Source organism: Astatotilapia calliptera, chromosome 18, assembly GCF_900246225.1.
Source record: "Astatotilapia calliptera chromosome 18, fAstCal1.2, whole genome shotgun sequence".
NCBI classification, from domain to species: Eukaryota; Metazoa; Chordata; class Actinopteri; order Cichliformes; family Cichlidae; genus Astatotilapia; species Astatotilapia calliptera.
Genome location: NC_039319.1, coordinates 16442061 through 16454933, shown reverse-complemented (window position 1 = coordinate 16454933; position 12873 = coordinate 16442061). Strand labels below are relative to the sequence as shown.

Here is a 12873-nt window from a genome sequence, read left to right as displayed (position 1 = left end):
GCTTCTGACAGACGGAGATGAGGAATTGTTCTCTAGCTGCTCCCCCCACCACCACTACCACCCGCCATCTACCTTTTAGCTCCCTTTCTCCCTTTTTCCCCTCGCCCTGCCCTTGATACTCGCCCGGAGATGCCATTTGAGCTTCGAGGAAACTGCTAATTAGAATCAACAATCATTTTCGGCTTTTTTCGACTCTTTTAAGAGAGGTCAGGTAGGCTGTTCTCTGAGGTTTCGTCATATTTAGTTATGTTTTTTTCATTATCTATATTGTGCAGATAAGCAAGCACTTGACAAGCTCATAAAAACTGTCTGAATGCGGTGATTAAATGGCTAATGTGAAACATATTACACAATGTGTTAATCAGTGCTTTTGGTAAAGACAGAGCAACTAGTCCTTATCAGTTTGGCTAACTACTTATTAATGGGAAAGGCTTAGAGGGAACAGATAGAGTGCCATGTGAATGGAGCAGTGCCATTCAATTGGTTTCTTTGTTTCCCCCCCAAGAGGTCTGGACAGTTCATCTGGCAGCACCCATTCAGTGAGGTGACTTTACAATGCGAGAAAAAGATTAAAAATCAATGAGGTATAAGACAAAAAGGGTAAGTGGAGGACCATAACCATAGAAACAAAGAGATACGAGTAGAAATATGACAGTTCACTGCACACAGCTGACTTATATGAATGAGATCATGTTGATAATAAAGTGCCTGCCTTTGAGGGCAAATTAGCTTTTTTTTCTCCCCACTTTTTTTGAGTCAAATCTTTTCTTATGACGTCAGTGAAACGAGATGAGATGTGGCTATTTTCAAAATGACGCTCTTCTTAAAGAATAGCTGCCTGAATGTGAGACAATTTTTACCGCTGTGTTTAAAACTATCTCCCTGAGACTGAAAAAAAAGAAAGAAAAGAAAAGCCATCAACATCACAGACTGTGAATGATGGATGTGCACATGTGGTTTTCTCAGTTACTGGAGAGGAACTTACGGATATTCTCTGCGGGAACTTTCACGATGGCGGGCTCAATGAGGTTTTCCGCGAGGACAAACGCCCCTTCCTCCAGGGTATCCAGCAGCATCGTGGCGGCGTGCGTTTGTTCCGTGGAATTCATGTCTTTCCAGGATTTTAGAGCTTCTGGCCTCAAGAGGTTGTCAACAGTGTCCACAATCGCCTGTATCCATGGAGACAAGACAAATTTGTCAGCTTGCACTCCCTCCACCCCCAAATCATAACTTGAGTTTAATGACAAAGAGCAGGGACTGGAAAACAAATAATAATAATAATTATTTAAAAAAAAGATCACAAAAGCAAAATCATTCCAACTGAAGACATGAAGGTCAGAGAAAGCCATGGGTAGCTAAAATAATAATGACGATGGAATATTTAGTGTGTATTATTTAATATTCTGTTTAAAAAGAATAAAGCTAATCTGGGGAAGTCTCTCGTGGGCCAGAGTCTTTATTGAATGATAATGCAAACATCCTTGAGGGTAAAAAGAAATACAAACCAAATGTTTTGGGATTTTGTTCCCCCTTCATTGAATGGTGCATTTGCCCTTCCTGCTTTAAGCAGCTATTTTTCAAAAAACAAACCAAAAAAAAGAAGAAGAAAGCAATCGTATCCATGGACAATACTCTTATTTCCATAACAGGATCTGACCATAATGACTTGGATACAATTTTCCTTGAGGAAAGAGGGCATTATCGTGAAATCCGTGTTCGGCGTAGTAGTGCAAGTGAAAACAGCAGAGAGAGGGGAGGGTGGTGGGATTTCTGCTTGTTTTAAATGGCAATCCTTTCATTTCCTGCTTTCTGATAAGCAGTATGCGAGCAAAACATTCCACAAAACCTACACAAGTATCATATGTTGATAAAACAAGAGTTTCCTTTGACCCTGGCAGGGTGAGTTCATGACTCCTGGCTGGCACAATTAAGAAACAACATCATTAACTTTCTTAACCCCCCTCGAAAAAAAGACAGACATTTGTACACAGATCTAGACGAGCCCTGGGTGTGATAAATCAGAGTGACAATTTAACCATAGGTGCCATTACCCACAGCAAGACCCACCACAATAACGGTAATTAACCAAAACAAGCCCTTGCTCACTGTACCAATTAGTCACAGCTGTGATTATCCAAAACACTAATTGACCAAGGACAGGATTATCCATTTGCTCGGAATAACAAGAAAGGGAATGAACCAAAGTCTGCACCAATATATGATTAACCGCAACGTTTTAACCACCGAGCTGATGTTAACCGCAGCAGTGATGGCTGCATCCAGACAGAGTGCTCAGCATGTCTTTATATCTTGGGTCCAAGCACAAAAAATCAATCTCTGTGGCCCTAACCTTGCAGGCAACTGTGACTATGACAGGAGTTAAGTGTGTGTGTGGTGTCTGTGTGTGTGTGTGTGTGAGTGAGAGAGAGTGAGAGAGAGAGAGTGAGCAAGAGAGAGAGAAGTGGCGATTATGGGGTTGGAGCCATTACAACCAGACAGACACTAAATGGTCTTCTCCTGCCCCCTGGTAAGCCATCCTCAAAGGACCCATGAAATCCAAAAGAAGGGGGGAAAAAGTCTGTCTCCAATTTGTGTAGCACAGAAAGAATCTGTCTTCTGATTTAATTCATGCCTGGGTGGTGGTCAATTTACAAATCACAAGAGTGCAACCACCAGGGGAGCCCCTGTGGCTGCCCATATCAGCTGCTCTGACTTAAACAGCAATGGACGATGATCAGTGACACTGAAAAATAAAATAACAGCCACATTAGCTTTAAGCTAATTGCTAATGCCGGGATGCCAATGTGCTCAATATGGCAATGTTAGGTTCTGGATATTTAGGAGTTAGTTGTAGGTTCCTCATCTTTCATTAGCATGAGGCTTCTGCACAGAGCTCAGACTTTGGTTTTAAGATATTTAATGAAAAACCAGAAACATAACTTATAACAGTGCAGCCGGTTCAATGCCCCAGGGCCCAGAAGGTAGAGGGGACCAGTCAACATCACTATCAAGTAGTCCCCCCCCCGGCTTTACACAGCATGCACATATTCACTGTGTTTAGATAAAGGTGGACAGATGTTGCAATATATTGCTTTTATTTCCTGTCCTTCTCTCTTGTCATTTGTGGAAAATGCTTGCAAACCTCCTGACGTCAACTGTGAAACAATTTGTTTGGCAGAGAGTTTCTTACAGAGTAGTTTGTCAGCACAGCCCAGGGGACGACATGGTGGTAAGGGCCCAAAGAAAAATCTGTACGGGGCCAAACATGGTCAGAAGTGTCTGTGACACAATCCAGCATTTATACAGCATGTTGCTCAATTAAATAGTAAATTCTTGCATAAAAGGCTTTTCTACTCTACAATGCCTCATTCGCCCATTAACACAAGCACTTTTTTCTACACTCAGGTGCTTTCTATCTAACGTTCTCACATATTTATACTTCAATGAATGCAACAACTTGAGGTTCAGTATCTTGGCCGAGGATACTTTGGCATGCAGACAGGAGATTGGAGCAACCAGGGATAAAACCACAAAGTTTCTGTTTAGATGACCCTCTCTACCTCCAGAGCTACAGCCCTGCGTTATCCCAAGTCCAATCTCTGTACATTTTCTAAGGTACAGACTTGATGATTTCTCAATATCTCTGTTCTCTATACCTGCAAAATACATCTGCTGAGAACAAAAATGATCCTCCTTGTATTCAGAAGTTTTCTTCAGCAGCAATGTTCAGTGTTTCAGTCACAGGATCTCCTACTAACCAATTCCAGGTACCTCTGAACTCAGATTTCTGGAATTGGGACGACTTAGAGCATTCCAGAAAAAGTGAAAACTAAAACAACAACAACAACAACAACAACAACAACAACAACAACAACAACAACAGGTGATTCAAGTACCACTAGCAACACAATATAACACTTTTTTTATGCTTAAAAACACCGCTGCAGCAGATTCATGGACAGAGCCTGGTCTGCAACTGGCTTGTTCGTTCAGTAAGTCATAAATACACAACAGTGGCAGTGCTGATTAAAGGTTTTACTACTGTTTATGTTCACTGCCGCCATTTTGGATTGTTAACTCTGGGAGGCTGGGGCTGCTTTAACTTTTGGAGGAGGATATTCGAGTATGTGGGGAGAACAGACCATAATAATGCATACTTTCAAGCTGCTAAATCTAAACCAAATACGGGCAGGAGGTGTATGGGAGGAACTGCATAAGGAGAGGCCCATCTTTACAAACCATTGTACTTCCAGCAAAGCTAGAGTCTGGGATACAACCACTGGGCACCATGAATATTTGTGTCAATCCACCACTGACACAAAATCTAAACACCATGCAGTGCATCTTCTCCCATGTGTCTACATCACGGCCTTGTCTTCCAGCAGACCCAAGCCCGGGAAAATAAACAGTACTGCACTCCACTAAGTAAAATGTCTGGTGGACAGCCTGCAAAGATCAGACTGGAACACAAACATATTTAATGGGGTTGGAAATTAATCCCACAGATAAATCAAAAAGGGGCCAAGAGGTTTTTTTTTTTTTTTTTTTAAATTTTATTATTCTTATTATTTGCAATGGCGACAGTAGAATTTTTACAATATAAGCAAGTGAAAATTGAGCACATTGCCACTTTGATCACACTTCTGCCTGACAGGGAGGTGCAATTACAACCGTGGGAAGGCAATTATTCACACGACGTGTAAAGAGCCGACGACAGAAGAGATGGAGGGAGGCAAAAAAAAGAGTGGCGGAGGCAGAGGAGGAGGAGAAAGTTTAAAAGAAAAAACGAAGGGAAGATTTACGAGTGAAGAAGAATATGGATGGCGGCATCCTCAGATGGACAGAATGACAGGGCAGCAGACAGCCGAATCTGAGGAAGTGGCCGCATTTTGTACAAACACATCAGCAGGCACACGCTGTAACAAAATAATCAAAGACATAAAGACAGACAGTGCGGCATGCTGCAAGTCAGACGTTAGGGATCGGGGTGAAAAAGGAATGCAGAAAGCCTGGCAGTTATACCTTCATGTACGCTCTGCATGTCTTCTCCCTTTTTTGAAGCTTTTCCGCACAACCAGACGATCAAGTGCAAGAAACGGATTGAAGAAAGAGGAGGTAAGAAAACAGGAAGCATTAAATCATGCCACTTACCATCAATTACAGAGTTAATGAAAAGAAGAAAAGGCACAGGTCTATTAACTATAACCCAAAGAGTAATAAGTGCTTTTCAGGGGAGCTGTGTTTGAATACTAAGTATAAATTTGGATCAAGTCAAAGTGAGGGGAGAGAGACGAGAAACGCAAAGCAGCAGTGAGGAAAAAACGCTGAGACCAGATTCTGAAGCTTCCCCATTAGTGATGCTTTAAAATACATTCGGAAGACAAACAATGTGGGATGAGGTCATTTGTATTTCTTGTCATGGAGAAAATAATACAGCGCTAGCTCTCTTTAAAACCCCTTTGTTAGGCTCTTGGCTTTAAATAAGTTGGTGTCTCTTCCTAATTGAGTCAAACCAGAGAAACTCACATATCGTTGCATCAGAATTTGGAAACAAAGAGATAAAAATGTTCCTTGTGTCCAAATTACAACCATACTTAAAGGGAAAAAAAAAAAGCACACACAGGAAACCAGAAATGGTTCTTCAACGCAGTCCAGATTGCGCCCGTGGACGCCGGCATTTACTTGTTTATTTGGAGGAAAGGGCTGCGTGAAGCTGAAAGCACCGCGTTCTGTTTTTGTTGGGGGGTGTTCTCAGTTCAGCTTTCTTGAATGCAAATCATGTATGCAATACATTTCTTCTAAACATTTTCAAACCCATGTGTGTAGGCTCGGATGTTCAGGCTTCTTCTTTTTTTTTTCTTCTTTTACTGGCACCCATTGGTGTCTATTTATTCCAGTATGGCATGGAAATCATTTGGCAGACAGGTTTCAGTCTGCCTTCTGCATTAACCTGATTTCTTTAATCATAAGAAAGCCAGATTCTATAAATCAGGGCAAGGAATTTAAAAAAGATCTTGATTTTGAGTTTTCTTGGTCTTGCAAATACATGTGTGCATGGCTGAAGTGCTCAGACAGGGGGAAACTGTTGGTGGAGAAGCGCAACGAGATCAAAGGAAGGATAACTAAATTATTATATTCACAATTCCAAGCAGGCTGTTTAAAGAGTGACTTTAAAATCAGGCACGGTAGTAGTATTTCTCTGTCAGATTCACCCCTGGTGTGCTCGAGAGTGAAAGTGTGTTTCATTGCAGCTGCAGAACTGCAGGTACAAACAACAGCTCTGTGACAGGATGTCACAATTTTCAGGTAGTTTTAAGTTGAATGTTGTTGTTGTTGTTGCCTTTGAATTGTTCCAATCACCGCAACAATATTGGCATTGCAGTAAGAAACCTGTTAGCTCTTATCTTCAAATAATAGCGGTGCAGCTGTCTGAACACATGGGCGCAAACAATGGGCGTCATTTTTGGTTGTTTTGGGGTTTTTTTTGTTCAAAATCACTTTGTTTACACAGCAACTGCTCCAAAGTCTGAATAACAATGTAATTTTTCAAAACTGTCACTCAAATCGCCACGGGACTGCCAGCAGCTACGAGATGTAGTTTTGTCTCAGGCCTGCTTTCTTTCCACTGAGCACCTGCATGAGCTCCAGGAGGGGGCACCTCCACACTTGTCAGCAATGAAGAGTTATTCTTTGTGCTGGTTGGGGGCTCGTGGCCATTAGCTCCTTAAAGGTGGAGCTGCCAGGTGAGCCTGTGTTTTCCAACGCTGGTAATTACCAAGGAACTCTAGAGGAATGAGCTTCCCCCGCAGGGTTAGACCTGCCTCCCTAGCCCCCTCACCTCAGACTGCGTGTGTTTGGATGATGCATACGTGCATGTAAGAAAAGCGCAGAGCGGCTTGTGTGCATCTGTGTGTGTGTTTTGCTAATGAATGTCCTGAGTCATGCTGACACAGAACCAGGGCAAAACAGGGACAACGTTTAACGAGAGGTCAGAAAAGGAAAGGGCCAGGGAGGATTTTCACAGCACCTTGTTGAAGCTGCGTCCAGCTGAGTCCTTCTCGTTGGGCTTGAGCTCCTGCAGCTGAGCATCGAGGATGTCCACGAGCTGCTCCATCAGGCGCACCGATGAGCTGACGTCGCCGGCAAACACCGGGCCCTGTGTGTGACGTGCCAGCTCATTGGCTAAATTTGCAGCGTTTTCGCCGCTTCGGATCTAAAAAAAACAACAACAAAAAACAACCACGGGGAGAAACACGGGGGTGTCAGTAAAGTGTCAGTGATGCAGCGCTCAGATCAGAGTCATGCAATATGAACCTGGACTAATATCTCTCACACACATCTGAAAATTCACAGCAAATCTAGAAGGAATTTGTCTTTGTGTGCAGACGGAATGCACTCATGGTGACTGTATGATTAACCAGGGACGTTATAACATAACTATGTCTTATTAAATGCACAGCAGTACTCTCTCCAAACAGAGAACCACTACAATACTGTGTACATATTTTATATAAAATGTTCAAGGTGTCTTTTGCCACAAACGAATCAATTTTTTGCACTAAAATGCGGCAACAACGACATCAATCAAAATGTGACTTTGAAGTGCCGCTGCCAATTAAACTTCAAATAGAGGAAGCTAATGCAAAACCAACATACCATTAATCCTTGAGCCATTCAGCCTCCAAAAAAATAATTCAGGGCTATCAGAAGTATCTTGTAGCTACATTACAATATCTCCCTACTTACTAAAAAGTACTACAGTGGTGTCAACAAACCAGAAGCATTGCAGCTCTAAGGCCCACCATCGCTGGCAATTATATCTTAATAAAATCTAACATCAGGACTTATACAGCCAATTCAGCCAATTAAACGCTGTTCATATTAGTTTCACTTTTTAATGAGCAAATATGCAAAGCTTAGAACAGATAACTAAAGCTCCTGCTTATTATATGTCATAGCAAGGCTAGCAGTGTGTATAATCGCCTGAGAGTAATGGAGTTGTGTGAGTTTTTCGACTTGGCAACAGTGCGTAAGATGCAAAATGTTTTGTTGGGTTTTTTGTTTTTTTCCCCCCTATCTCTGTGCGTTACTTTGAGGGAAAATACTGTTAACTGAATGCTTCTAAAAATATGCAAAAACATGTTGCATTAAAACTTGAATGACGAAAATTCTGGAAGAAGCAGAAACTGTAAGTGTTGCTAACTTTTGTCCAAACACGGGATTCGGACCTCACTTTCCCAGCTGAAATTCCTCTTTTCTTCCTTTTTAAAGCCTATTACACCTCTGCATTTGACTTCCATTTGTAACTGCTTAGTATTCCTCATCCAATGAGGTCTCCAAGGACTCCACACAGATGAGGAACATGAGTCTAGCTCCCTCTCTAAACTAGAGTATGCTGAAAGGTAATTATGGATTTTAGTCCAGTGATGCCGAAAACATATTGCATACCCCAGTTTTAATGCAGTGTGCATACTTTCTCTATTACACTTCATTTTGCTGTGTTTCTAGCGTAAAAACTGAGCGTATCCAACACTTTTTCACTTACTACTGTTTTTTTGTTTTTGATTTTTTAAACACACAGCTGTTCATTAGCCAAGATGTCTTTCAACAATAGACTGAAACCCTGCCTGAACCTGCAGCATTCTGTAGGTGTTTTTATTTTTTCAAGAGAAACAATAATCTCTTCTTTAGGGTTTGCTATGTTTTACATTCCTGTGCATCTAAGCAACTGTTATCTGCACATCTACATTACATTTCTACCTGCATGACATCAAAGCATAAATGTCACCGCAGAAAGAAACCGTGGCTCTTTGATTCTCACTAACAGACTGCAGTTCTTGGCATTTACTCCTGATGCTTTAGCTCATTTCTTTCTGCTGCCAAACAGCATTTTAGTTACCCTTGAAAGTTTCGTGTACACTTGAAAAGTTCTGTGCTGGAAAAATAAACCAAGCTAGGGAACGAGGTCAGAAATTACCGCTGTATGTTGGATCGCAGCCATTTTACGTGGTTGTTTGCTGCTATATTTTTGTGATCGACAAATTCTCCTTTTACCTTTTGTGCCACTTGAGTCACCCAGTGGGAGGTGCAGTTGCTGAGGTCTGGCCCTTTGGAGCACCATGTCCCTGCCATGGTGCAGAGGAAAGAGGCGATGCCTGCAGTACCACAGAATAAAAACAACAGTTGGAGGGGAGCCAGAATGTTGCTCAGATACAGTTTCTCCTGCTTATCCTTCATTCATGCAGACTCTTCACCCGGAACAAAGATTTCTAAATGATTGAAAACCTAAAAGCTTTGTAGACTGTACAAAAAAGTACAGAAAGGACACTAAAAGACTATTAGAGTTCTACAAAGCTTGGGGGAAAATACACAGAAAAAAAGAAAAGGTGGACGCAGTGGTTTGTTATTGATCGTAAACAAATATTTTAAAGACCTCTTGCTATGCATGTACAAATAAAACACGAATCCTCCAGATAACATGCAGCTTGACTAGTAAAAGCTAAATCTTTTTCCTTTCTCAATATCATCTCCTTTCCCACTTTCTTTTGAGTCTTTTCAGTTGCCAATCTTTGCAACGGGATGTTTAGATGGATTTTGTGAGATTACGGCAGATGATCACCTGCAAAATTAATGGCCAAATTTCTTCATTTGTAGGAGGATTTTTAATCTGGCTATCTAATAGAAGCAGTCCAACATCTTTTTTACTTTTACTTTTGGTCTGTTACAGATAGTTTTTCCCCCCTCTGTGTGATTTCCTTTCAAGGAGAAATGGGCTTCAAAATTACAGTAACTAGGTACATTTCGAAATCTTATTTTTGTCAAAAAGGCTCAAATCCTGCTATAATACATTTTTAGACTGACATGTCCATTTTATGAAGTTTTACAAAAAACAAAAAAAAAAGACAAGTAAACCAAGATGGAAGCGAGACCTAAATAAGTACAGCTAAATAACTCTGCAATTTTAACATGTTTAATTGGGAGCTTTGCTTTTTTTTGCTAAACTGATTTGTGATCATTCTGAGGTTTGGTTTATACCTGATTGTTAACGGCACTAATTATTTGGCACTAACCTCCTAGAGAGTAAGGACCAATTAAGGAAATTCAAAGCAGTTGGAATAAGACGCAAAATAAACATTTATGAATTAGTGTTTCAACAGAAACAGTATTTCTGTAAGCTGTAAACTTTTGCAAACTGTCAGAGAAATGTATATTTTAATATATGAAAATATTGTGTATTGTTCCTGTGCCATTGTTTTAATTGACCATTTAAATGAATATTTTCACATTTGTGTTCAAATATCTTTTTGTCTTTATGGTGAATGTTAGACACCATTAATGTCAAAATGTAATTGTTAATACATATCTTTAGACGTGTCATAAAAATAGACCTAAACCCTAGAAACAATTACTTTAGCTTAGCTTAAACTCGGACAAATTGATAGGCAGAAAAAAAGCTAGCATAAAATTACCAAATGATTTTTGTAAGAAGTCATAACAGAAGAAAACACACATTTTTCACAAAACCAGCAGTATATGTCTTAAATAAAACAAAATATAAAATGTTGATTATTAAACTTTAGAGGCAATACGAGACATCTTTAGGCTAGTAAGCTTAGCACTGTTTCCAGTTTAAGCTAAGCTAATAAGCTCCTAGCTCTTGCTCTATACTTAGTTCTTCAGATAAGATAAGAGATGACAGTTTCATTTATTTTGGATTTTCTGTAATGCATACAAGATTACAATCATGCACACAAGCTCAAATATATACATACTGTATACCCCCACTAATATTTGGTCAACTGTCCCTTAGCTAGCTGCACATTGACAAAATGCAACCAATTAACAGGTTTCTGGCATAATTCTGGCTGAATATTTGACTACTCTTCTTGGTAGAGTTGATTTAAATAGGTTAATTCCCTGGCACCGACCCAGCTGTAACGCCCTAGGACCTGGCGTCCACATATGTGGACATCACATTTTGGGTTGTCTAGACCAAAATTCTAAATTTTGTTCTACAGGGGCCTTATATCCACGTACGAGGACATTATACTGTCACTGTTCTCTCGAAATTTAAAACAAATGTCTTCATATGTGGATCTTATTTTTCTCAGAAACAAAAATCAGGTAAAAAAAAAAAAAAAATTACGGTAATTCTTTGTTTTTACATTCATCAGGTTCCAATCAGCCCAAATAGCATAGAGAAATTAAAATTGCATGCCATGAAAGAGTTTGGGTCTTAGGAGGTTAAGTCTAGTCCAGAACAGGGCTGAGGTCGGGGCTTCTGAAAGGTCATTCAAAAGCTTGATGTTAGCTCGCTTTATCCATTCAAAATCCAACTTTGATGTGCGTTTGGGATCATTGCCTTTCACGAACACACAATAGTCCAATTTTCACCCATCAAGTTTCACCACCCTCCTTCCACAAGACATTTGGCTTGCCCGTGAGGGCAGCTGCAAATTTTTGTGAAGCTTGAAGGTGTTAATTCTGGAGCTGGGGCTTCCATCAGCCGGTGTTTAATCAGTTTCCAGTTCATGGCAGGCTTCAGCCTTTGTGGTTACTGGTTTGTTTTTGAACATCCTAACCAATTTCCTCTTACAAAGGTGGTGAAACATCCTAATAACTCATAGTTGTATACAATAGTTTGAACCTGCAGTTTTCTAATCTGCAGTTGTCCTGCATATTTGAGTTGGCCAAGACTTTACGCCAGGTACCCTTCCTGACGCAGCTCTCCCCAGTTATCCAGGCCTGGAGCTGGAACTATAGCAGTACACTGGCTGGTTCCAAGACACCTTCCAAACTTATATAAATCTAAAACTCTTTCCCAGTGCTTTGATATTGATTAATCCAATTAGTGCTGCCAAACAAATCCTTTTGATGCTGGCAAAGAGAAATTACAAGTTGTAATCAATTATGACCACTTACAAGAAGTTACTAGACCTTGGTTTTGTCAAGTTAAAATATATTGTAGAACTTTAAGCATCAAAAACTGTAAATGCATGTATATTTTTGACCCTGTGTTGATTAGGAAAATTCAAAATAAATTCAAACTTTTTGAACTGTCTTGTCTTGTTTTTTTCTTAACTTGTTAAAAGTGTATGCTGTATAGTCACTGCACCCAGGAAAAACAACAGTATAAAGAAATAACTAAAAGCCCAGAATTACAGCAACATTCATGCCTATGAGGACTGTATATAGACACACACACACACACACACACACACACACACACACACACACACACACACACACACACACACACACACACACACACACACACACACACACACACACACAATGGTTTTCTTGTCCACACTTCAGAGGGTGAATAAGTATTTCTTTAAATGTCAGACTGTTCCTCTGTTAAAACCCTATGGTCACAGGGCTGCTAAAAGCTTCAGTGGAATACTTTTACAGAAAAAGAAAAAGAACGTCTACCTCTAGCAGGCACACAGTAGACAAAATGTTGAATTTTCATGTTTCAAGAAAAGTGGAGGAAATACCTCTGGTCCCCTTGGGGCAGGGCCTCTCCACAGTAGTCCCAGTGTGGGTCTGGGGCCAGTCAATGGCTCTCCTCCTAGTCGCCTCGCAGAAGCGTCTGGGTGTTGGAGGCAGCTCTGGGATAGTGGGCTCAGCGGTACTCAAGCCTCGGCTGTCCTCAAACGGATCTCTGCCATCTCTTGGATCTGCTCCTGCCACTGTGGTGTCACCGCGCCCCTTCACAGTGGACGCGGCAGTGGTGGTGGTAATTGTTGTGGTCTTAGGCATGGCAGACGAGACAGAGGCGTCTTCGGTGGTTGGCACTAGAGAGAGAGAGGGAGGGAGAGAGCAGTGACGCTGTTAGAGCTCGAGACATAAACGTCCTCGCCTTGAACC

At 40.9% G+C, this 12873-nt stretch overlaps 1 protein-coding gene across 12 annotated transcripts in view; it reads right to left on the bottom strand.

The window, feature by feature from the left end:
- The window catches only part of adgrl2b.1 (adhesion G protein-coupled receptor L2b, tandem duplicate 1), a 90824-nt gene that overhangs the window by 24346 nt on the left and 53605 nt on the right, over nucleotides 1–12873 (bottom strand). For 8 of the 12 annotated variants that reach the window (XM_026150952.1, XM_026150951.1, XM_026150946.1 and 5 more), the window contains 5 exons: nucleotides 12501–12800; nucleotides 9055–9155; nucleotides 7028–7213; nucleotides 5023–5061; nucleotides 986–1169 (listed from right to left, as the gene is read on the bottom strand). In XM_026150952.1, the coding sequence (XP_026006737.1) occupies nucleotides 986–1169; nucleotides 5023–5061; nucleotides 7028–7213; nucleotides 9055–9155; nucleotides 12501–12800 (810 nt within the window). The remainder of the gene's footprint in view (nucleotides 1–985; nucleotides 1170–5022; nucleotides 5062–7027; nucleotides 7214–9054; nucleotides 9156–12500; nucleotides 12801–12873) is intronic. The other 4 variants (XM_026150948.1, XM_026150949.1, XM_026150944.1 and 1 more) reach the window with 1 other exon arrangement.